At 42.6% G+C, this 24,290-nt stretch overlaps 1 protein-coding gene across 1 annotated transcript; it reads right to left on the minus strand.

Moving 5' to 3' along the window:
- Positions 1–1,992: 1,992 nt before the first annotated feature.
- MPZL1 (myelin protein zero-like 1) lies at positions 1,993–24,189 on the minus strand. The gene is made up of 6 exons (XM_010180460.1): positions 24,147–24,189; positions 19,619–19,773; positions 16,091–16,304; positions 10,962–11,094; positions 7,544–7,649; positions 1,993–2,445 (listed from the first exon to the last, which is right to left on the minus strand). The coding sequence occupies exons 2-6, from the start codon at positions 19,739–19,741 to the stop codon at positions 2,344–2,346; spliced, it is 678 nt and encodes a 225-aa protein (XP_010178762.1). The 5' UTR covers positions 19,742–19,773; positions 24,147–24,189; the 3' UTR covers positions 1,993–2,343.
- Between the last annotated feature and the right edge of the window lie 101 nt (positions 24,190–24,290).

Below are 24,290 nucleotides of genomic sequence, written 5' to 3' on the forward strand. Positions count from 1 at the left end.
ATTCAAACCAAGTTTTCAACTGAAAAACTGAAGATGAGGTCTGAAAAAGCCCTAACATAATTTGAACAGAGACAAATTTGCAGACAATACAAAACCAGGATAAGTTGCTGGGACTCCAGATGCTTGTGCTGCCACTCAGAGGGACCCAGACAAGGCTGGAGAATTGAGCTAAGAGGAATTTCATTGAGTTCAAGCAGGAGGAGTGCAAAGTCCTGCACCTGGAGAGGAACAGCCCCATGCATAAGAATATGCTGGGGGTCGCCTGGCTGAAAGCAGCTCTACAGAAAAGGCCCTGTGGGGGTCTCGGTGAACACCAGGTTAAGGATGAGCCAGCAGTACAGTGTGCCCCTGCTACAAACAAGGCAAATGGCCGCCTGGGCTGCATTAGGCAAAATACTGCCAGCAGATCAAGGGAGGTGATGCTTCCTCTTAATTAAGCACTGGTGAGGCCACTCCAGGAGCGATGTGTCCAGTTCTGGGCTCTCCGGTACGACAGAAATATGGACTTACTGGAGCGAGTCCAGTGCAGGGCCAGAAAGATGATAAAGGGTTTAGGGCAATTCTCTGAAGAAGAGAAGGCCTTATCTTATCAATACGTATAAATACTTGATGGGATGGAATGAAGAACACTACTCTTCTCAGTAGTGCTCACTGGCAGGACAAGAGGCAATGGACAGAAATTTTTAAAAAAAGGAAATTGCACCACAAGGAAGCACTTTTAAAAAACATTTGATCACTCTAAGAGATCAAACAGTGGAGCAGGTTGCCCAGAGATGATGTAGATTTTCCATCTGTGTAGATACTCAAAACCCAACTGGGCATAACCTGCTCTAGCTACCCTGCTTGAGGAGAGTAGGGTTGGACGAAATGATCTCTAGAAGTCCCTTCCAACCTCAACCATTCTGGGACTGACTCTGTGAACCAGACTGAACTAGGAAATGGGTCAATCAGAGAGAAAGGGTTATGGTAGACAAACTGAAAATTATTTGCTGCTAAAGAAAAGCCACATTAGGATGTACAAAACAGAAATCTTTCTACTATATGCTACTTTGAGAAGACCTCAGCTGGAATGCCACTTCTAGTTTTGAGCACCAGATTTCAGGATACAAACGGGTCAGCTGAAGAAACATTCTCTTTGGCAGAAGAGAACAAACAGAGACCTTTAACATTTCATCTAGAAATCCTTAAGAGTTTAATCTAGAAACAAGAAGGTGGGAAATTACATTCAAGCAGTAGACTTGCAGAGAGGAAGGAAATAAAATGCTCTCCACATCCTCTGTGCAAATACAGGTTACACAAAAAAACCACACATCAAAAAAACCCAAAGAGTAAAGCCCTAGATTTCCTCTAGAGGTCATCCAGCCTCCACTACAGGCTTTGAAGAACAGACAAAGCATTTCTAAGGAAGTGACAGTGGTATAATGGAACCATGGCAGAGAGGTGAGGGAGTACTACAGCTTCCAGATCCCTTGGAGCGCTTTTTCATGCTTACATGAAATGACAGAGCTTCAAGGAATAAACGTTTCATTGAAAGGTTCAACAGGGTTTGAGGCATCCACCTACAGCTATAGCTTCCTATCCCTTTAACTCACTAGCTCTTAAGCTTTCACAGGTAAACTACCATTTCACAAACTTAATTAGATCAACGCTATCCCTGTGCCTTAAAGGACAAAGCCTGAATAGACAGGCTCAGTACAGAAGTAAACAGTTCTGTGACCTGTGTTACTCAGGTCAGGTAGGCCTAAATATTTCCTTCACTTACACTGCTAAGACATACATTTCTGATAGCTAGGAGTCACAATTTGGCTTACAAGGCCAAGTGAGAGTGTCTAGTTTATATAAAAAGGCAGCTTGTACTGAGAATCTGAGCAAGGAAAGATGAATATCCTGTATACATAAAGAACTCTGTGAATACAAAGAAGATATCTTCTTTATATTCACCTCAGCAAAAGAAATTAGGCCCTATAAGCAAAAAAAGAATCTCCAGGTCAATCTTGAATCTTCAGGCATCTTCCAGTTTCTCCATTAATAATCAAGATAAAAATATTTTAAAATTGTGATGCGAGTTTTCACTTTCTCTCTCGTCACACAAGATACTAAAAAGAATATTGGCGATTTATAAGCAAAATTCTTACCGCATTTCAACATGCAACATTGGTCTCACTTCTGTACGATTAAATAGACTATTTACACACAATACATATATATCTTTCCCTCTGTATGCACATGCATTGGTCCTAGCCTAGGGCATCAAAGGCCACATGTGAGTTCTCTGGGTCAAATCTTGCTCAAGCAATTCCAGTCTGAACGTGTTTTTTCCTTTGGATAGCTTAGGATCTCGTCTCAGTTCTTCCGAATATCAGCATAGACCACAGACTCTGACTTGTTAATCTTGTCGCTGTGCTGTCCTCCAGAGTGATCTAACTGCGCGTAAATGACTGGGCCCTGGGAACAGAATAAAAAAGCACAATCAGTATTTTTCAGAACAGGGCATATGGCCCCTTGCTTCCGCAGGGGCTGCAGCAAGACCTAAGCCAAAGCAAGACCACAGAGCTTTTATGACTGCTGACAGCACTGTGAAGCAGGTGGAATGAACCCTCAGCTACAATGAGCTCTAGTCTGCCACCTTTCTCCCGTCAGGAGCATGCCAAACAGCACCATTTTCCCCCTTTAACACTCTTAGGGCTGCTTGCTTCTCACACAAAGCAAAATCTAGAATCCTTTGTTCTGAAAAGCAGCAATTCTTGCATGCTATGGAGGAAAGATACATGGCTCAGTCAGATGCATGTCAGATTTCTCAAGAGGAACTGTACTACAGATTTACCAGTAGACAGTGGCGTGTATGTCCCATACAGCCACCCGAGTCCTGTAAATCCCAGCACAGCTGTACCACGCGGATAACGAGGGAGAGAACAAACCTGCAGCCACCTCATGACACCAGTCACTGCCTAAGCAAGCAATGGGGTCAAGACTTATGCAGCAGTGAGCCAGAAAATACTGAAACAGTGCAGTAACACAGACTTCTTACCTGACTTTTGAGCCAACCCAGGTAGCAAGCACCTCCACAGACATGTGGCAAGCATGGCCACACACCCTCCTTATGTTGGCTGGGGTGCAGCGGAGGACATCACAGCACTACCTTTCAGCAGAGCATGCAAACACACCAGTGCCTTCCTAAAACACCGTGTCCTCAGCTGTCCACAGCCCACAGGAAAGCAAATTGCAAGTATTCAAGATGGGCTGAGGTCAGAACTGCAGCCTATAAAGAGCAGGTACCCACCAAAACAGGTGGGACCTTTATGGAAAGGTCTGACCTGCGGCTCCTGCTCTGCATGCCCCAATTGATGGAAGCAGAGCAGAAAGTTGTGAGCACCTACCAGGTCACCTCAGCAGAGAGACCACACATCCCATGAGGGAGGGAAAGGGACTGTCCTATTTGGGGTGGGCGTGGGAAATGACAAGGAGAGATCTTTTTGTTTGGTTGCAGCTTTTCTAGCAGTTTTTGTGTCAAAACCATTTCATCCATTCAACTCTGTTTCTGTTTTCCTTATGTCCCACCAAGAAGTTGCCCTTACAGGCATTTCTCCTACCCTCTTCACCCCACAACTTCTGGTATCCTGCCAAATTAGGAAACACCTCTATGGAACTGACACAGAAATTCTTCCAACTATCCTTTAAAGCAATTAGGGCCAGAGGTGAAAAGAGACTTTCTGTACAGGAAATTAAGTCCTTGAAGGACCATAGATACACTTCTGAACAGCTGTTTTCCTCCCATCACAATGGCAAAACGCACATCTGATAAATACCTTGTTCTCTTTCAGAAGTAGTTCAAATCCAAATTTTCTTTCTTCTGGGTAAAGTATTTCCCAAGTGATAAAGAACAGAGGAAGGAGATGGACAGAAGGATGAAAACTTGAAAGCAGATTTTAAATACTGAATATAAATAACAAACTGAGAAAATGCTCAAAAAAAAGACACTGATGTCTTAAAAAATTCTGGATTTCAAGTCTCATCAGAGCCATATGAAACCCAGGATTTTCCTAAGCCTTACAATTCTTCTATTCAGAACTGAAGAGAAGAAAGAGTAGCAGCTGTACCGATACCTTGCTACGTGTTTGTCAGCAGAGTAATGAATTGCAAGTTACAGCGAAGAAAAAGGAATTACAAAGTTAGACCATTGTGGTCTAAGAGTGGTCTACAGTATTTTCATTTTTTTCAGATGCTGAAAGATGTTGCAACTACCACTGATTCCAGCTCCAGGAATTTTATCTGAAATTTAAATCAAGACTTCTGGCACCAAGAACTGCTCCTTCCCAGGGTCCTGGAGTCCAGTTCAAAGCCTGGAACAGAGCTCCAACATTGCCTGCTCAAGGATGTCTTAAACCACAGAGAGTAAAGCCAGAGATCAGCACTTAAGCTAATGAAGCTTTAGTGCTCCCTGCTTCTACACTGACAGACCTACCTGCTTGGGATCTCTACACCATACTGCCCTGTACATCAGAAATCCACTTCTATAGAAGTTATACTTGAAGATCAGTGGTCCTTCAGCCTGCCCAGAATTGAATACTCAGCTACTTGCAAAGCACAGAGACAAATGTCAGCCATCTTGGAGTTAGCACATCTTGGGACTGCCAGTTTGCCTGCTGTAACCCAGATTAGTAGCTAAACAAGGACAACCATGTGGGAAACACATGAAGTTCTTGCCTTCACGGGAAATGCTTTTCTCACTCACCCAAATAAAAGTCATAGTAGAATATGAGTCACTACGGAATGATGACATAGGACAAAACACCACATACAAATTTGACAGGACAGAACACACCCGCTGGGAAAGAAGACAGAGTGAAAAAAAGTGGAGTTGATTCAACCAGCTGAACATTCACAAAATCAGATATGCATGCTTTCGGCACACTGGGGCACTCCAGAAAGCAAGGTCCACACTTGATAAACTTCCACCCAAAACCCAAAGGAAGTGCAGGCTCGAGTGCACTTTCAGCTGAGAATTGATGTGCACAAATACTTCATCACTGATTCTTAAACTGATACATAAATAATAAAATGAATAAACTTCATTTAATAAATTTAATTTAAATGCCACTCTTTGAGAGTGAACACCTTCACTGCTGTTTTTAACTTGCAGAGGCAGGGGTTGAGTATTTGTATTCACAGTTCTTCTCCAGCAGTGAACCACTGGTCTAAAACAGGCAATCCAAGACAAAAGTGTGCCTGAATCAGCAAGCAGCCTGCAATGGCTTCTGGGAACTGCGAGGAATCTGAATATCAGCATTTCTCCTACACAACAGCTCAAAAGCTTGAGTACCACAACTAATGTCTTCATTACTAAGAAATATCAGGTTTTACTTGTATGTGATGCTAGATTTCAAATATGTTAATTTGCATGTTGATATCACCTTATAAAAAATGAATGGCTAGAAGTTAAAAATATAAGTGTAATCAATTGAAATTTAGTTTCCTCACTGATTTAAACCATCTGTTCAAAATCTGACCCACCTTGATTTTATTATGGATCTTTTTAAGGAAAATTAAATATGTTTACTTGTTTTTCTGTAAAGATGGGGTAAAGGTTAACAGAAGGTAGAGGAACCCCTTGTTGCTACAAATGTTTGCCAGGAAAAGGAAGTCCAGACAAAGCTCTCTTTGACTGACAAAAGAGATACAAAAAGTAAAAAACTAAACTAAACCAAAACAAAACTAAAGCCATTTGCCATAGTTTTCCTCTGGAGTCAGGAGTGTTCACACTTTGGGTTTTCCTCTATGAACTTACCTGTGGGTAGACTCTGGAGGACTCTGTCAAGGAATAAGCAGACTGGAGTGACTACAGAAGGGCAAAAGCACACTGATTCTGGGTCATCTTTACAAAGTTTAGGTTTACTCTGACAATGTACTGTTACTCCAGTACATTGAGACCCAGAACACTGGGGACACAGAAGGGTGAGGATACAGGAAGTTTTCACACCAAAACATTAAAGAGAAGATAAAAGTATTTTTGCTTCCAAGATGTAAGTGCAGAACAGCAAAACTCTTCCTTCATGGAGCTTTCAGGGCACTTGCATCTTGGTCTTTTGACCTAGGGAACTTGACTCCAACAGCTACTGCAACATACATCCCACACATAAGTGGGTTATTCTGGGGGGAAGGGAGGTGGGAATCACCTGTCTCATTTACCCATTCTAGAAGCCCCTCCCTCTGAACTACAAAAGAAAAGCTTTATAGGCTTTAGCCCCTTTATAGGGCTTATAGGCAGCCTGCTGCCTGCTCCAGTCAAAATCTGGACTATTTTTAAATCTTTTAACTTGATTATATTGCCTTTATGTTCAGAGAATAACTGTTCTCTGAAGTCCACAGATACGTGGGCCTATGTGCTAAAGCTCAGGAAACACTGCACCTGCCAAGAACAAGATCCATTTCAAAACCAGACTGAAAGCCCAGCAGAGCAGGGACTTTGACTTTATCATCTCACTGTTAGCACTGTATTTTTATCCTGTAGTGTTAACACATTAATACACATCTCCATTATTTCGTCAGGAGAAATTAAGAAGCCAAGTACTAACTTTGATTTAGAAACCTGTCAGTTCACACGCTACTCTGTGGCCACTTGCTAAAAGGTGGCTAATTAAGAAAAAGTCCATTTCAGACTTAAACTCACTCAGGATCTGCACCTCCACAGGAAAACTGCTGGGAATATACAAATCAAGAGGTAAGAAATAGCTCACAAATAAATAAATCCTGTACATTGTTAATGGGTATACATTGTGTAGAATCCCTATCTGACTCATGCTCTTTCCCCTCTGACTAATTTCCCATGGGATGTTAAGTCTTGATAAGAGCCACTTTTTTCCCTTAAAGTCAGCATAACTTTGTCAACAGCAGCAAGCATAAGAGAAAGCGTGGCAATTTTAAGCCCACAGAAGTAGGGTGGCTCAGCAGAGGAGAGCTCTCAGCAGCAGGAGTCAACTTCAAACTGACCATCACTGGTCAGCATTTGCATCATGCTGGCTCATTTCCTTGTGAAGGAAGTAGATGCCACAGTGCCTTCACCTTCACTGTGATGAGAGTGTAAGTAAAATTCCTCCCCATTATAATCCTAGAACAGATGAGGCAGCTTTATGGGGTGATTACACATCTAGTAGATAATGTTGTCTCTACCTTAAACAGCTACTCACTGCTCACTTTTCATCCTTGTCAGGCTCTCACCCTTGCACTTCACTACCACTTGTGTATGTTAGCGCACAAGTGCAGAGCCATCTTTTTTTATACATTATTACAAAAAGAGCATAAAACTCCATCTCAACTGATAATCAAGATGCTATTTTTTCAATTGGACTAAGCCATCTAGGAAGCATTCACCAGTCCCGGCTTACTGCCCATCCCTGTTCGGAGCAGACACTTTGACCTCCTAGCCCTCATCGCCTTAACACACAGCGCCTAATTCACATGTCCCACTCTGCCTTTGTCTCTTCCGTACCATCTCCCCCACGCTCTAGGAGGATCCTGCTTCAGGAAGCAGCAGGAAGCAGTTTACCTGGTGCGATCTGGCGGGCACGCTCTTTACCAGACCCTCTGTGTCGGAGGGCGACTTCTGCGGAGCCTGCTTAACCGGTGCCATCAAGCTCTCAGAGGTACTGCAGCTGACGAGGTGGCAGAGCAGAGTTTGCACGACAATGTTCAAGAGGGACAAAACAAAAACAAAAACAAAAAACGAGTGATGGCAAGATGAATGTGGCAGATTATGCCAAAGTAAAAATGAACATAATGGATTCTGAAATAAACACATATAATTCTCCATCTCTCCCCAGATATTTATCTATGTTTCCTCCCAGAGTCTCATTGGTAAGCAACACAAAGGAACAACATAACATAGCAGCACAGCAGCTCCTTCCAAACCTCTGTTCCCCTAGATATTCCCCTTGATATCCCCATTCAACCCAGCCTGTCTAAAACTCTGTGTTTTCTTCACTGAGGCTTCAGTTAGGAGTGGTAAACAGCAATTATCTTCTAACTATAAGCTAAATGGTCCCAGTCACTGAAGCAACTGTTACACCAGTGGTAGGTAGAGAAAACACTTGCAAGAACCACCAGCTCTCCATACCAGAAAGGTACTTCCTACCAAACTCTGCATTAGTTCCCTTGCTTTTGGTTTGGCTATGAGCCCAAAATAATTCTACCCATTCACAACAGACACTAATGTCTGGAGCAATTCCATTAAGAGTCACATGTGACATGTAAGCTATGTGCCCTGATACAGCTATTTGAATATCTAATTAGGCAAATCTTGTGTTTCAAACAATTAAACTGTCTTGTAGTGAGAACCAACACCCTCACAAGAAGGTTGCCAGCTTTCACTCTCTGTTTGCTGCTTTCCATCTGCTTGAAGCAGGACTGAAAAGAAAACAAGCATGTGACAGACAGAGAAATTAATACCACAGAGCTGAGTATATGAGCAAATGCCCTTGAACTTAATGTTAGTAGCTTCTGGGCAATGCAGTAACAAGTCTCTAAATGCTAGGTCTACCTCCTCATACCCAAGCACCCACGAGAGGAAACTAGCTGCCTCCTTGACACAGGAACTCTCTTTGCTACCAAAACCCTCTGATCACTGGCCATCCCTTTCCCCCAGTCTTTGTAGACAGTGTACAGAGCAAATACACGAACAAACAAACGAGGACACTGATATCAAGCAAATCATCTCCTCACAGGGTATTTTTTTTTATCCTTCGGTAAGTCTAACCGTAGAGGACTCAGCTCCTCATACATGCAGCAGTAAGGAAAAAAAACAAACTGCCCCAAGCCACCATGGCAAGGGGCTTCTACTGCCCCAGACAAGGCAGCCCTTCTGTTACCAAAACGACATAATCATGAATTGTTTGCTTTATTCACAAAATTCCTCAGCTCTACACTATCTAAAAGTCGTAATTCAGGTCTAAGCAACTAATGCACTTAGATCACTGCAAGTTTTCAAACATCCGAGCTGTCTGAGCCAGAGGAACACTTACAGCGAATTTACTTTTATTTTGACAGAAAGGGCTCTGAATTTCCTGTGCTTTAGCCAATGCACTGGCAAGTTCACTGCTGGAAGAGATGGAGGCACACCATCTGGGATAAGCAGCAATCCAACCCCAGTTAGACACGAGACAATGAAACCCAAGCGCCCAGTGAAATGCAGCAACACTTTGCCAACAGATTCCAGCACAAATTACAGTGAAGTTATGTTAGTAGAGAGCTAGCTGGTTAGTCAGCAAAGGAAATGTGTACACACACACACAGGTATTAACAGCAACCACCAACTTGATTAGTTACCATGGTGTCTAGTGGGACTGGAAGAGAAGACCCAGCCCTGCTACATTCCCAATCTGGCGTCTATATCAGGATCTCTGTAAGGAGAGGAAGGTAAGCAGGATCCGATCCCAGCACACCAAGGCAGAAAGAAAAAAAAACACAACAAAATACACCAAAGTCAGAGCATGAACAGAGACCGTGGCCATGCAGGGGTTCCAGATGCCGCACAGTGAGCCAGCCCACCTCAGTTCAAGGCAGAATGGTTACCTAAGAGTAAGTGCATCTCACCAGCACCAGCACCACACACCGGGTTAGCATCATGTAGAAGACACTCTGTAAGTTTGGAGGGAATCACACACACTTGAGTTCTCTTTACACGTCATGCAGAGCTGGTCAGTGAAAGCAGCATTTAAACTTCAGAGAATACTTCCCCAAGAAAGTAGTTAAATCTACTACAAGAAATTACAGTGCATAAACTACTGCTGCAGGCTCAGCACCAGCACGTGTCCTTCAGCAGGAAGACACTAGCGAGCCAGTCGCTGGGAAGCAAGGCAAGCGGAGCACCTCACGCACACCGCTGGTGCATGACACTGCAGGCTTCCTTTCAGTTCTTAGGGGAAGGACACATGCAGAAAGGGAAAACCAGGCTTTCCACACCATTTTGAGCGCACACAGTTGCTTTTGCTATATTTAGCCTTACCACTGGGCAATAGCCAACTCACTTTCTCTAAGCTCTCCAACTGGGAAAAGGACAGGGCAAAGTTTAATTTAGAAATCCCCACAAGTTTATTTTTGGAGTTATTTTCTTTTATCCCACAGGCAACCCAAAGAACCTGCAGGAAGCAGGAACATTTGTTGGGGAAAGAACAGAAGGAAGTTGTAAGTGTGGGGTTTGTTTCTAAGATTATATCCATAACTTTAATTCCTTCTTATAGAAGCAAACTACCAGCTAATTACAGAGGAGAAAAAAGGAAGCACCTTCCCCACCAGCACCAAGCTGCATCACCACAGGACTCAAGCCTGCCTTTGTTAGTTCTTGTTGCTTTTCAATATGCCTGCTCAAAGATCTGTGTTTCACTTTGGAGCTCTCCTCCTAACACTAAAAACCTTGCAGGGATGGTAACAGTTAACAAAAAACAGACAGTGAATGAGAATTGATGCAGAGTGGCTACTCCTTCCTTACTTTGAAGTGTGGTGATGTATGGGGTTTTGCTAAGTACATTGCAGGCTCAGGAGCCAGACACTGGTAACTGAAAAATCCAGTCTTAATCTCAACACAGAACATTCCTTAGAAGTGCATGTATGGCACTTCTACTTTGGAGGTTGAGGGGGGTAGGGGAAAGCAGGGCCAGAAGGAAGGAAGGAAGTAACAGGAATGGACCAGAGCTAAGGGATCTTGGATTAAATGTTCTTAGGGAGTATATGCTTGTGGCTGGGGATCAGCTCCAACATTTAGTAATTTTCAGGTGCAACTCACGGTCAGTAGGTCTTCTCAAGCACAGTACAAAGATCATCATTATAGGCAGATGACCAGCGTTACATACTGCCGTACTCTATCTCTAGTCAAGACTTGGCTGAAACAACTCCTACCCCCCTCTAAGCCCCCCCTCTGATCCTGCTGCTGTTCCTCACATCATCCACAGGTGAGGAGGAAGATCTCTTACCCAGAGTATCGTTTTTTAGAGTTGTTCTTTCTGATGACAAGACACACGACAATAGAGATGAGCGGTGAGAGACCTGTAACCGTACCGATGACTATCCCTGCCACCATGGCAATGGGGAACGCAGGCAGGCTGTCTGGAGAGAGAAGGGAGAAAACATTCAACTCTTCTGTATTCCCTGATCAACCAAAGTGCAAACCGCAAATGCTCTTGACCTTGGATTTGTTTAGAGCAGAAGGCACTAATGTGATATCCAGGAATTATAACATGCAGCCTAGGTGGTAGTGATAGCAGGCAGCCAGCAGAGCAACATATGAACACAGCACACAGCAAGAGTGTTCTTAATGTCGCCATCCTTCAGAAGAGAGTTTATATTCAACCACAGATTTTCACATGTCAGGGAACACAAGTGACAATGAGGACAACTCTGTCTCCTTTTGTATCTGAAGGGAAAAAAAAGTTACATTCATCTGGCAATTCCCAGCGAGGTCAACAGGGAAAGGCAGGCACACTTGAAAGCAGATTTGAATGCAGAGCATCGCTAAACAACTAAGAGCACCGAAGGCTGGTTGTTCTTTAGGTATCATGCAGCAGCCAGCCAAGTTACTACCCATGATCTCTCCTAAGTGTGTTTATACATGATTCTGGTGTCTTAAAACACATCTCTGTCTTGGTTTCGCTGGGCTAGAATAATAGAATCAGGTTTCTACACCATAAACATTACGCTCACTATAAATTGAGGAGTTCGCTGGGGGTGGTCCTCTTTCCTCAATGGTTGTCATCCCTGGAGGGTCTTGCCCATTATTCTGCTTCCAAAGCCTATGCCCCTTCTTGTTGCAACCACTATATCAGCAGAGTATAACTTTGTGTACTTTATATTAATATTGCTATTTGTGTTGGTGTTTATTATTATTATTATTTTATTAAATCTGTTTCTGTTTCAACCCATGAGTCTCCTTTCCTTTTCCCAATTCCCCTCCCTGGGTGGGGAGGAGTTATCAGGTGATAAAACAACTGTCTAAACTACAAACTCTATACATTTTTATAAAGTAATTCTTTTCCTTCTGAAGTCAAGGTTATTGTATGATACTAGAAATATGCTTGTAGGAACAGAGGATTACTTTACTCACATTTTCCCCCAATATAATTTTGGGGGAAGGGAGGCCAAGAAAGAGCAGCCAGAAATAAAAGCCAATCAGAGATTGAGTACAAAAGACAGAAGATAAAGAATATATAGACTACCATTATAGCTTTTCCCAGTGAGAAACAAAGTCTCACTCCAGTATCATGTTTAATGCAACGAACTTCTTAGACGAGAGGGTTTCTTACAAGACTCCATGCTACGCTAGCTAATTCCACCCCATACCAGTGAATCAGTGTAAGATCCAACAGGATCTTTCTCAGATACTTGCATCTGATCATCCCAGAATCACTGAGGTTGGAAGAGACACTTTGAGGCTGTTGAGTCCAACCCCCGCTCAAGCAGGATCAGCTAGCACAGTCTGCTCAATACTCTGTCCAGTTCGGTTTTGACTACCTCTGAGGATGGGAGACTCCATAACCTCCCTGGGCAACCTATTCCAATGTTCAACCACTGTAAAAAATGTGGTTTATGTTCAGACAGAATTTCCTGTGTTTCAATTTATGCCCACTGTTTCTTGTCCTGTCACTAGCACCACTAAAGAGCCTGGTTCAGTCTTCTTTAGATCCCATCCATGTACACAAATACCTGGTGAGAAGACCCCCCGAGCCTTTCCTTTCTTTTGCAGGCTACACAACCCCCGCTCTCTCAGCTCCTCCTCATATGAAAGGTGGTCCAGTCCCTGAATCATCTTAGTGCCCCTCTGCTGGAACCAGCAAGTTTGCAGCCTGTAGACCAAGCCCATTTTCACATACATGTGTGGAAAGGAGCAGCAGAGCACAGTACCCTGAAGCAGAGGCATCATACTAAGAAAACCAGGCTTGCAATTAGCACTGTTTATTTTGAGGTCAGTGACTTTTAGGAGAAGGGCTACCTGATCGCTAGCTGTTTCACTGATCATTTGGCCGAATATCACAACAGTAGTTTTCCTAGCTCTCCTGTGTCAGACGCCAATTCATAACAACATCGTAATTCAGAGTCTTAGTAAGAAATTAGAGATAAAGACGTGTACCACAATTTAGAGGAAGACATTCCTTCTTTCCAGAGCCTTTCAGCAGCCCAGAGATCCATCTGCTGTAGGAAGAGAGTCCTACAAACCAAAACACTTTTCACATACAGAAGACTGAGATAGTGTTTGAGCCCCATGCAAAGATAAACAAATTTATTTCGAGGCATATAGGAAGTAGGAGTTTCCTGTTTTTTGTGCTTTTTCACCTTTCCAAGTGCAGGAATAACTGTCTGCAAAAGCATCAAGGCAGACACGCATTTCTGCTAGCAGACCACCTGTTGCCTTGTATACAAGAAAAAAACAAAACAAAACAAAACAACCCCAAAACACACACACTTCTTCAGAGCAAGAAAGCAAGCAGCAACCCCAAGCTACAGTGCAAAGTGTCTACTGAAGGAGTGATATTAAAAATTTGGCACCATCTAATCTGATAGTTTTGTCATTTCTTAGACTCAGGTGGAGTTTTTTGGTTGGTTGAATTTGAGTAAAGGACAGCAGTTATGTTTGGCTGACAGCGGTTTTTAAGACCATATAAAAAATGCAACTGTTTGTACATGAAAATAGAGTTTGGCTTTATTGCCTCTCAGAGCATGGTCCAACAACAGACTATACAAGAGCTCACACAATTTTACAACCACACAGTTCAGCTGAAGAATGTCTCCCCTCAGTTTTTCTTATATTTATCAGTATTCACAGTCACATGAATTCCTCATAAGTACTTGCAGAGCAGCCAATGACTTCATTGTAACAGACAGTCCCAGCTACATAACCAAACAGCAGCTCTGAAAGCTAACATTTAAGTCAAGAACTTAACAAGTCAAAAATCCAGCCTTTCAAAGAACACTTTTCATTAAATATCACCATAATTCAAAGCAACTTCCATTTTTTGCTGTGTTAGTATCAGTTTTATGAAATAGGCAGGAAACTGATGCTTGTAGGCAGCAACTGACCATTGCTGCTATGTATAAAGACTTTCATGCAACAGTACTAATTTTTTCTCCCATGAGAGTTGAGATCAATGATGGACTACCTCCAGATAACACAAGCTGTCTTGAACACAGTGTTAAGTAGCATCCTATTACAAGCAGGGGTAGCTTAATGTAAGGACTTGGAATTCCCTACAAATTTCTGTCATTTAGGCTTTGAACAATAGTCCTTTCCAGATTCAGATCCACTAGTGAAAGAACAGTCTTGTTTCTCATCCCTGACAGTAGGATTCTTCCAGCATAGTTGAAGGAGCTGTTTGCGCAAACACTATGTAGATACAGCAGTGAAAATCAGCCGAGTTAGCTTGGCTTGGCAATTTTAAACAGTTAAGCCAACCCAGAACTTTTTAAATGTTCAATCTAAAATCTAAGGCTAAGCAGGCATCTGTGAGATCATTTAAATGTGTAAAGTATGTATGTGGCTTTGAACAGTTTATAACACCAGACATATGATTCAGAACAATTACACATACACATAGTAAAGAAAAATTGCAAAAGAGTCAACGTGCTTATTTCTATTGAAAAAATTTCTCCAGCTCAGTTCAGGTGACTTACAACCATTACAAGAGCAGTACTTTCAGGTTAAATCAGAATGGCAGACAGCATTACATCTATAGCTTGAAAACCTGCTTTCAAGGTCTTCCTAAGAATTTGAAGATAATTGTCTTTTTCCTGATGACGAGAAGTATTGCCAAATACAGGGTTCCCTTCAGAAACAGTGAGGTTCTCTTGTCCAGATGCTCCACCTATGGGGAAGCCAGCATGCAAGTCTGTTGAAAAATATCAGCTGAATTAGTGTACTGAAGTCAGTCTTCATCTGCTTAACCTGGGTTAAAATCTGAAGAGGTCTTGACAAGACAGCCTGAGTTTGCCAAACCAGCAGCTGCTTTACTGCTCCTTCATAGAGACTATCAATACATTGTTAGAAAATAAACTGACCCTATTTTATACACGCTTTAAACTCTCAAGAAACAGAAAGGTCTAAGTGGAGGCAGCACCTCCAGAGATCCCATCCAACTCAAACTGTTCTGTGAAGAGAAGAGTTAGATATAGACCATGCCCACATAAGTAGATGGAATGATCTTATGAGCAGGGGAACACACCTGTTATAGCAGCAGTACCATTCTAATTAGAGCATACACGTAGGTATCTTCCCTAACATAATAAATCTAATGGAACAGCTGTATCAGCACTGCCACTTACGAAAACAACATTTATTCTTGTTCTTATTAAATATGAATTTGGAAACCTGATTACTGTAAGAACCATTTCATTGTAGGAACAGTCACACTTTGGCTGACCTCCAGCTTAGCTAGAACAATTGAATGTTTTGGATGGCCAAGGGAAATAAAGAGCCAGATAGAATGTAAGTGCTCTTGAACTGTGATCATTGTTACCAAATGCTAACCAGAAGCCTTAAGTGACTGCAAGTAGCCAGCCCTAGCAGCTCATAAGGGTTCCCATGGATACTGCAAGAACATCCGCATAAGGGAGACTGAATGCACGTCCAACACAAACACCTTCGCATGGAAATCTGCAGAAGCATTTCACTGTCTGTCAGTACGTGCTCGGGCTGGATTCTTAGTTTTAGTTTCCCGTATATATATACTGGATGGGTTCCAAAAAGAAGAGTCTGCCACTTTCTCTCCTTGGTTCCCAGATTTCAAATCATCCTAACCCTTGATGTAGCATAATACAGAAAAAACCAAAATCATAGGATTTTGAAACGGGAAGATGGGTTTTCATCAAGACTCCCATCAGGTTTTGCTAACACTTGTTAGAAGCACAGGAATTAGTGGGTGGAGGAAAAGGGTATGACATACAGTTTTTTAAACAGCTGACAGAATATCAGTTTGATTATTAGGACCTGGAAGAAAAGAATTAAAATTATAGTTGTTCCCTCGAGGCTACCTCCCTGCCCCCAAGAAAAGTGACATAGACACAGAAGAGGAAGTGGAAAAAAAAAAGGAAAAAAAAAGTCATATAAGGCAAATACCTTTCTCCACAACTCTCACTCGAATTTCTCCTGGTTTGACAACAATGTCGGGTGGGTTCTTGACATCGCAAATGTAAGTGCCGTTGTCCCGGAACTGCATGTTTGATATACTGATAGAAGCATCTTTCTTGTTAAGGTCTCCAGCCCACGTGATCCTGTCTTTAAATGGTATATCCTTTCCAGGGTATGGCTTTCCATTAAAGTAATAGAAAAACTGTGGTCAAGGAAAAGAGGATATAAGAACAAATCAATTAGAGATTACACAGCTACCGTGCTTTTCTCACAGTTACAGCATTCTCCCAGAATCCACTGTATTATACACAGCTAGTATTTGAGATTATTTTTCCTCCTGCCTCACCACTCTAGTCTGGTTTGTTATCTCTTGATCGCTTAACTATGTTATGGTTTATACCTCAATCATACTACCACAACAGTCTGCAAGTTTCCATTTTCTGTTGGTTTTGTTTTGTGGTTCGATTGTTTGGGATTTTTTTCCTGTTTTTGGGGAAACGGAGTTTTGCAAACAAGAAGGTGGGGAAAAGAGAAAAAGGCTCATAATCTGGGAATAACGAAAGGATAGACCAGTTCTGGATCACAGCCATCTTTCAGGCACAGGAAGCCTTCTGTATCCTAGTAGGAAAAGGGTACCAAGCTTTCTATCTCATGTTTTGCTGTGTGTTACTTGCAATTACAGCACAGCTAAACTAACATGCAATACCCTCCTTCTCTCCACCTCCAGAAAAATCCCATGAGCAATTCACAGCATACCTGGCTGTTTTCCAGAAACCTTCACAGTGACTAAACATAAGTTTCCCAGTTTTCAGGTGACTAAGGTGCACATTGGCCCTGCGCTCCCTAGACATGACAAAAAATCCTTGAAGAACGAGCCCGATTAGTATCATCTGAAGAGAAACTGCATCTTTCCTTGCTATACCTGACCAAAATTAGAATTCACAGCAGTAGAAGTGCATAAACCTCTACAGGACAACTCTGTTTTCAAATACATGGGATATTTGAACACTGGTCATAATCCTAAGAAAGGGATCAAGGCTGTATTGCAGGAGCACATTCATTCTTAATTTCACATTCTGAAAGAGCAAGATGAACTTAATTCAACCAAGAATCAAACTGAACTCTCTTCAGTTCAGCCTCCAGAGCATGGTTAAATAAATTTAAGACAATATTCCAGCTCCCTCTTTCTACAGCCTTCTTTAGGAAGCAATCTCTGTCACAGAATAGACTGGCTATAAGCCAGTTCTCTTTCCTTTCAAGTCTTCTCTCATCTCTTTTCCTGTTCCTACCCTTGATCTGAGGCTTGCCATGCCAACATCCTCTCCCTATCAGACTTGCACTCTGAATATCAGGCCTGATCATTTGACAGCACAAATCTTACCCAGATCAGGTATGTGCACAAGACCAGCTGTTGTGTTGCAGTCAATCTGACACTTACTTGTTGCCTACAGGCTAGCATAAATCCAACAAACTATCTCATCTGGTTGGAAGTCTGCTGCACACAGTCATCTGTCAACATTTCAGCAGAAATCTGCGCCAGTCTGCAGCATTTCCAGCTGGATTATAACCTTTAGCACAGAGACACTGCATTAGCACACCCCTGTGCATGGGGGGAGTCATCCGACTGGAAGTTTAGAAGGCAAGAGGCAGATTCCTCAGCTCTCTAGGTATCCTCACCTGAGGGAGGAGAAATCACAAAGTAAAATATGTCCTGAGACACAAACTGACTCAAGCCACTCCATGCCTATGATTAAGTGATTTAACATGAGACTTCTTTTGAAACCTAAATCTGATGGGTTTAGACTGGTTTAAGCCGATTGTGAAACTCTGCTGTCACCAGATGTTTCATTCACGCAGAGATGTCTCTATAACTGGGTGTGTGGAAAGGGGAAGGGGACGAGGAGGGGAAGTTTTCAGTTTTCCATCAAGTCAGCCTCACCACATGGCCAGGATTGCCAGTGCTGATTCTAGAGAGGCACAGGACCATCTTTTTCAGGAGAAGCACAGACTTAGCTCAGACATAAGCTGATCATGAGATTGATTTTTCAAATTAATGACTGTAAAGCCACATAATTGACACAACTTGGGTTCACAGAAAAATCTTCCCTCTCTACCTCCCTTAACCCCCCAAAAGAAACAGGGAATTAACATCAGATCATGCTGGGTCACTTCTGCTCAAAGATAATTTGCTTTCTTTTAGTTGTGCTGATAACTACATCCAGGTAGAATGTCTAAATTGATCTCACTTCAAAACAAATGTTACATCCTGAAGTTGTATTTCTACAATGATTTTGGACAGTGATGAAGAAAGGGAAGGGCAAAACAGGATATATGGTGGATGTTTCTAAGCGGAGCAGAAAACTTACAAACAGATGGTTTCTTTTCCTCTATCCTGTTCAACATTGGCAGGAAATATGCTCTACTTCCTTAAGCTTTTGCCCAGCTACTGCTTCAGCTTCCCAAAGAGAAGAGCTCCCTTTTCAAAACTAAGTACTTATGCACTGAGAGTTCAGAAGCTGATTCTTCAGAGGTCTATATACTGAGCAAGATGCTCATACGCTGTTTTGGATCATTTCTGTTCTGAGCATTAAAGGACTCCTTGAGTTTCAAAGATCTCCTGTCTGCAGCAGAGGGAAGGAGACAAACACTAACAGGCTGAGTAACCTGCTGTCCTCACATCATCCTTGCTGCCCAAGAGTCTCCTGTTCTGCTTCCTCTGCATTCCTGCATTCTCACTCAGAAAAAGGAAATAGAGGGAAGCAGAAGTGTCAGAGGGCTCAGACTCATGTGCACAGCTTACGTGACAGAGGAAGAAGACTCCTAACAATCTACCAAAGTCACTTATTTGAAGGCTCATGCCCAAAGGATCTGAGCACACTTGGGCTCAACATATAGGAAATGAGTGATGGCAATTATTAGCCTAAGTGGCTTGATTTTTTCCTTGTCAAAGAACTAAAATATGAGGATGTAACTACTTACTGATCTGATCAATTCAGTTCTGTTCTGAAACCAGGGAGACTGGCCTTATTTGAAATCCTTTCAAACAGAGGCTGTACAGTACACAAACAGAAAATAAGCAACACACACAACACACAGTATAACACTGTAATAGTGGTAATTCACATTCTGTGACCACTACCATTCCGTGCACAGCTCTGCAGCTCCTTTCAAGTGCAAGAGAACACAGAACCTAGGAGAAGATTCCTAAGTGCTAATCTATTTCATAGGTGCTGCTACCACCCCAACAACCCTCTCCTCTGACCATCAAAGTACAGACGTATTTTAGAGCCACTGCACACTCCAGTCTTTGCAGAATGAGATCTAGCATATGATCATATTTTTAAACAACCCCGAAAGATCCCCCTGAAATCGGAGTGATGGAGACAAGACACATGGAAGGAGGCCTCCCATCCATATTTGCTTGCTCCCGAGAACCAATTAGAAGACTCCCGCACTCTTATCACAGCTTATTCCCTTCTCCCCTCCCAGGTTTGTTCCCCTACAGCCAATCCTTACTGAGATACGAGTTGCAACTCCCTCTGGTTGAAAACTCCAAGAAACAGATGCTGCGCTGCTGATCACTTCCACAGATGTAAACGTGCATGGAAGCTTTGCGTCTGTCCCATTCTCCACAAACATCTCCTCCGGTGTGTTGACCTCTACGGCTGATACTTTGACTGCATGGGAAAGGTAAAGAGAAGAAAGAAGGAGAACAAGCGGCATCAGTGCTGTTTCAAGAACCAGGAAGTCAGAGCAGTAACTGTTCATATCACATTGCTTGGTAAAGGGAAAAGAGAAGAGACATCAACAACTCCTACATCAAATGTGTGCACAGGCATTGTGTTATACCTGCAATACAAACAAGTATGGAGCAGGCCAGTTCACTTCTCCTTCCTTGTATTATCTGTTACAGGATGTTTTCCATCCACAGATGTTTCCTCTGCAACAGTTTGTGGAAGTCAATTCCATGGTGCAAAGGATGAGTTTCAAACTCTCTCCTACTGGCTGCCAGCAGACATTGTAATAAATAATCCCCACTGGAGAAACTAACATCCTGGGCCCAGCTATTACTCAGTTTCCTCTCTGGCTCACATCTTGTTTCCCATCTCCAGTTTTTCTCAGCTGTAGGTAGAAAAAAAGTACACTTCCAGAGAGCTGAGGAGTAAACCTCGCTGGCTCCCAGCTACACCATCTGCTTCTGCTCTCTAGCATGCTTCAAGTCTTCATGTGCAAGACCTCATAAATAATCACTCGGAAGCATGAGAGTAGTTATATAGAGGCTTCTACACGGTTAAAACAGCAAGCAGACCACAGCCATTTCCCAAATTTAAAGTAATCAAGGTTAATATTGTGCTTGTACCGGTAGTTTTCCTACAGAGTAAGTGAAAAAGTCTGTGTGATTTGGAAAACCTGTTGAACACATTATTTATCTGGCACCTTTTAAACTGCAAATACACTATCCCTATCCAGATTTCAGCAAAGATACATCTGTACATTCAAGTTAAGAAACAAAGTGTGATCTTGTGATGTCATAAAAGAATGTCTTTCAGCATTTATGCCAGTGTGAGAGCAAAAATCCTGTAAAATCACTGTGTGTGGGTGTGCATGTAACATGTGCCTCAGGTAACTCAAATATAAGTTTTGATTTTTATTAAACTATAGTTTTCAGCATAGAGATGGCACTAGTAATCTGCTTCTGATCACGATTCTATGTTTCTGGGCTGCAATAGCTTAAATTCAGGGGTTTTCCTCCATTATTAGAAGAGGAAAACAAGCCTTCCTGCTTCTTCAGTGTCTTAGCTGATTTACTTCTGAACTTCGAATAAACTGTCTCTTGAAGTAGGCAAACTGAAAAGAATGATTCCAGTTGAAGACAGTTGAAGAAAAAGTAAGAAAAACCCACCTACGTTAGTCCTTAAATTATGGGGTTTATGCTTTTAGTCAGTGAGAGCTGCCAGCTCAGCAGCCTTTAGAAGCTAGACAGCAAGCTTCTTTCAAGTGATGTGACCCTCCTAAGCCGTAGATTTGCCATAAACCAGGTTATTTTACCAGAGCTTACAATTAAGCAAAGCCCATGCTCCACAGAGAATTTTAGAAACCATCTTCTACTGATGTGACTTGAAGCCTCATTCCTCAAGAAAACAAAGCTCACGTGAGCTGTGCCACTTCCCATCTTCTTCCCTCGCTCCAAGATTACCGAGTCTCTTGGGCAACTCCAGCCAAGAGCTGCAACACAGGGCTATGAACACAGCGGGCAGCAGCAGCCAGCCCTGTGATACCGACCCCTGCAAACTCCGGAGCTCAGTCAACGAAATGGTCAAATAATGAGATTTAAACACCCTGGCCATCCAGGTACACCCAACAACCACTGTGTGTGTGACTTTGTAGGAACCGCTGTCTGTCACCCAACCAGCACGGCAAGGCAAGGGGAGGCAGACCACATGCCCAGGGGACATGGAATGAGCAGGCGGGCACTGCAGGGCTGGAAGAAATAAATGCAGCAGTTTAATTACAATAACCTACACCAGACGAAACCACCATTCATTTCCTTTGCCATTCAGAGTCCACGCTGTTCACTTCTCACACTTGCCACCTCCTCAGTCCCGTCAGGACTCTCTTGTCACCACTGCTCTCATTTCAAAGGAGCGAAAGAGAAACAGCACCCTAAGGGAGAGAGATTTTCATCAAGAGGTTGTATCAGAGCTTTCTTTCTCTTGTACGTACTCTGACCATGAGCCAAAAAATATTCTTTTGTAAAACAATTACCAAATATTTATTCTTATTATTCAAAGCATACAAAGGCTTCTAGCAACTCAATGAAATGAACTCAGAGCTGCTGTGCTTTATGTCTTTTTTCCAGCTAATAGAGTAGAAAAGAAAAAAAATAAAGTCCATTATTTTGAGTCCAAGCCACAGAACAAGCCACCCTTTCAAGCATAAAACAAGCAAAATGCCCTCAGCATTTGCGTAGGAGGAAAAGAGTTTGCACAGACATTGTCTGTTTGTACGTGGTACGGAGAACTCCTTGCAACACACAGGCAGTGGGTAGCACAGATCTGCTTAATCTAAAGAAGTCCCTGTTCTAACTCACTGGCAATCCGTGAGAGAAATATAGTGAAGCAAAAGAAGAAAAAAAAAATCTGACTTCTCTGTACAGGCTAGGAAGGCAGGAACTATGTAAAATTGTACAGATTATTTCCAGTAAGTTTAACTTTCCTATGTCCTATTATTGTCTCAACTTCATGTTTTTCTTTGCTCATTCTCTTCCACCAGCATAAGTCCCCACTTTATTTGCTCTTCCAGCATACACTGCTTCAAAAAAAATTTTCCTGCCTCTGTTGTTTTACAGTTTGAGACATAAGCTCCTCAAATATTAACATGACTCTTTGGAAGTGGTGGAGAGGCTGTAACATTTGACATTTGTTCACCCTTATCCATCCACTCCCATACCTTCACTGATACTGTAGCAGTTCCCACTACCTTGAACTCTTTGGCCTTCTCTGCCGTAATAAAATTCACGTGGATCATTTCCACCTTGAGCTCTTTTCCTTCTCTTCCCACATTTGCCAGGATTACATCCTCCTTCCAGCTCCTCCATCTATTTCAATACTTCAGTAGGGGGAAGTTGCCTTTTGAGTCACGTTGCAGCCACACTTACCCACTGCTCCATTCCTGAAGCTTCCTCAGCCTTAGTTGCTTTCAAGAGGAAAAAAATCTATCGCTGCCTGAGGGAGAGGAGAGCTTCAGGAAGGGAAGGTCTGCAAGGTACACAGGGTAAAGAGAAACATTTGCTCTTCTCCCATAGACCCTCCTTGGTCCCATCATCCTGTCCAACTCTGAATATCATTTCTAGCTTTTATTTAGTTTAATTCTTCTTTTCAGCAGAAAGATGCTTCTATTTTTCTCACCTACCATCAAAATCGTTGGGAAAAAACCCATCTGTGCCTCTTCAGCCATTTCTTTTTCATCTCTAGTGTTGTTGGAGTAGTTTTACCCCAATTACATCAACTCTTACCAGCTAATTTTTCAGCTCCCACACTTCAATGAAGACTCCATACTCATCTTCCTTCTCAGACAATCCTCCTATTCTTGAAATAGGTCAGGACACTCTTACTAACCTAATGTTACAACCCTTACTTACTATCTTTTCTTATTGTTCCCATCATGGATCTCCATTCTTCACCAATGCTCTCTCTATTCTCAGGTCTCTCTCTTCTCTGTATCTTGTCTCAGGGATCTCATCTGCAAACCAAGTTCAGCTCCCATCACTGCACTGACTACTCTGATCTGTGTCTCTGCTCAGGATCTGTCTCCTTACGTTCAAAGAACAGTCGCAGTCTGACAACTTTGTCAATGCTAAGTTGTCAGCTCACAATAAATGGGACTAAACCAGAGCTCATTTTTTCCCCCAGAGCCCTCCACAACTGCATTTATCACCATGGACCTGCCACATGTCTCTCCAACTCATAACCTGTGCAGCATTTTTTACTTCGAACTCTTCTCAGGTCAAGGCGTAGTCTTTCAGAGTTTCCAGCCACCCCCTCAGCTGACACTGCTCTGAAAACTCCATTTCGTACCTTGACCTTCATTACTGCGATGTCCTTTTTGCTCTGGACAGATGGTCAGTAACAGATCAGCAAGTATTGCAGTTCCTGGTAACCAAACTGCTCTAAGGGTGACATTAGGAAGAGGAAGACATCGCATATACAAGATCACTGCTTTCTTCCATGAATTGACTATAGAAGATGTAGTACTCAACATATGCATGGCCACAGCAAGCATTATAGAGCATCACCATCTAACCAACTTTACTGACTTAATACTGTTTTAACTTTCTTGCTGCAAACAAACAAGACCCTCCTAACTCTGAAGGTGTAGCTCTCCAGTAGCTTAAGCAGATCTGAAGATTCAAAGCTTCTCGATTTCTTTATAACACCAGCATGCCTGCCAGGTTACACAAAACCAGTGAAAAAGCGACGTCCTTTCAGATAGCTCAGCCCTGGTCCAGCTCACAACCCCCAGGCACTCTGCTGTCAGCAATGACACCGCTCTGAAATCACCCCTGTGGAAGAGGCCTTTACCGTGAGCAACCAGTGAAAAACAGGAAGATCTATGTGACCTAGTCTAGATGATCCTGCTCTGGCAGGGGGGTTGGACTGGATGATCTTTTGAGGTCCCTTCCAATTCC

Source organism: Mesitornis unicolor, unplaced genomic scaffold, assembly GCF_000695765.1.
Source record: "Mesitornis unicolor isolate BGI_N332 unplaced genomic scaffold, ASM69576v1 scaffold12763, whole genome shotgun sequence".
NCBI lineage: Eukaryota > Metazoa > Chordata > Aves > Mesitornithiformes > Mesitornithidae > Mesitornis > Mesitornis unicolor.

Bases quoted from the DNA above. Each gene is read 5' to 3' on its own strand.
- MPZL1 (XM_010180460.1), bottom strand. From the start codon at position 19,741: ATGTTTGTGGAGAATGGGACAGACGCAAAGCTTCCATGCACGTTTACA. The intron at 11,095-16,090 runs GTATTTGCCTTA...TTCTCTCTCCAG, and splicing joins AGTGAGAGTTGTGGAGAAAG to ACAGCCTGCCTGCGTTCCCC. The intron at 2,446-7,543 runs GTAAACTGCTTC...TTCTGTTCCCAG, and splicing joins TGCCCGCCAGATCGCACCAG to GGCCCAGTCATTTACGCGCA.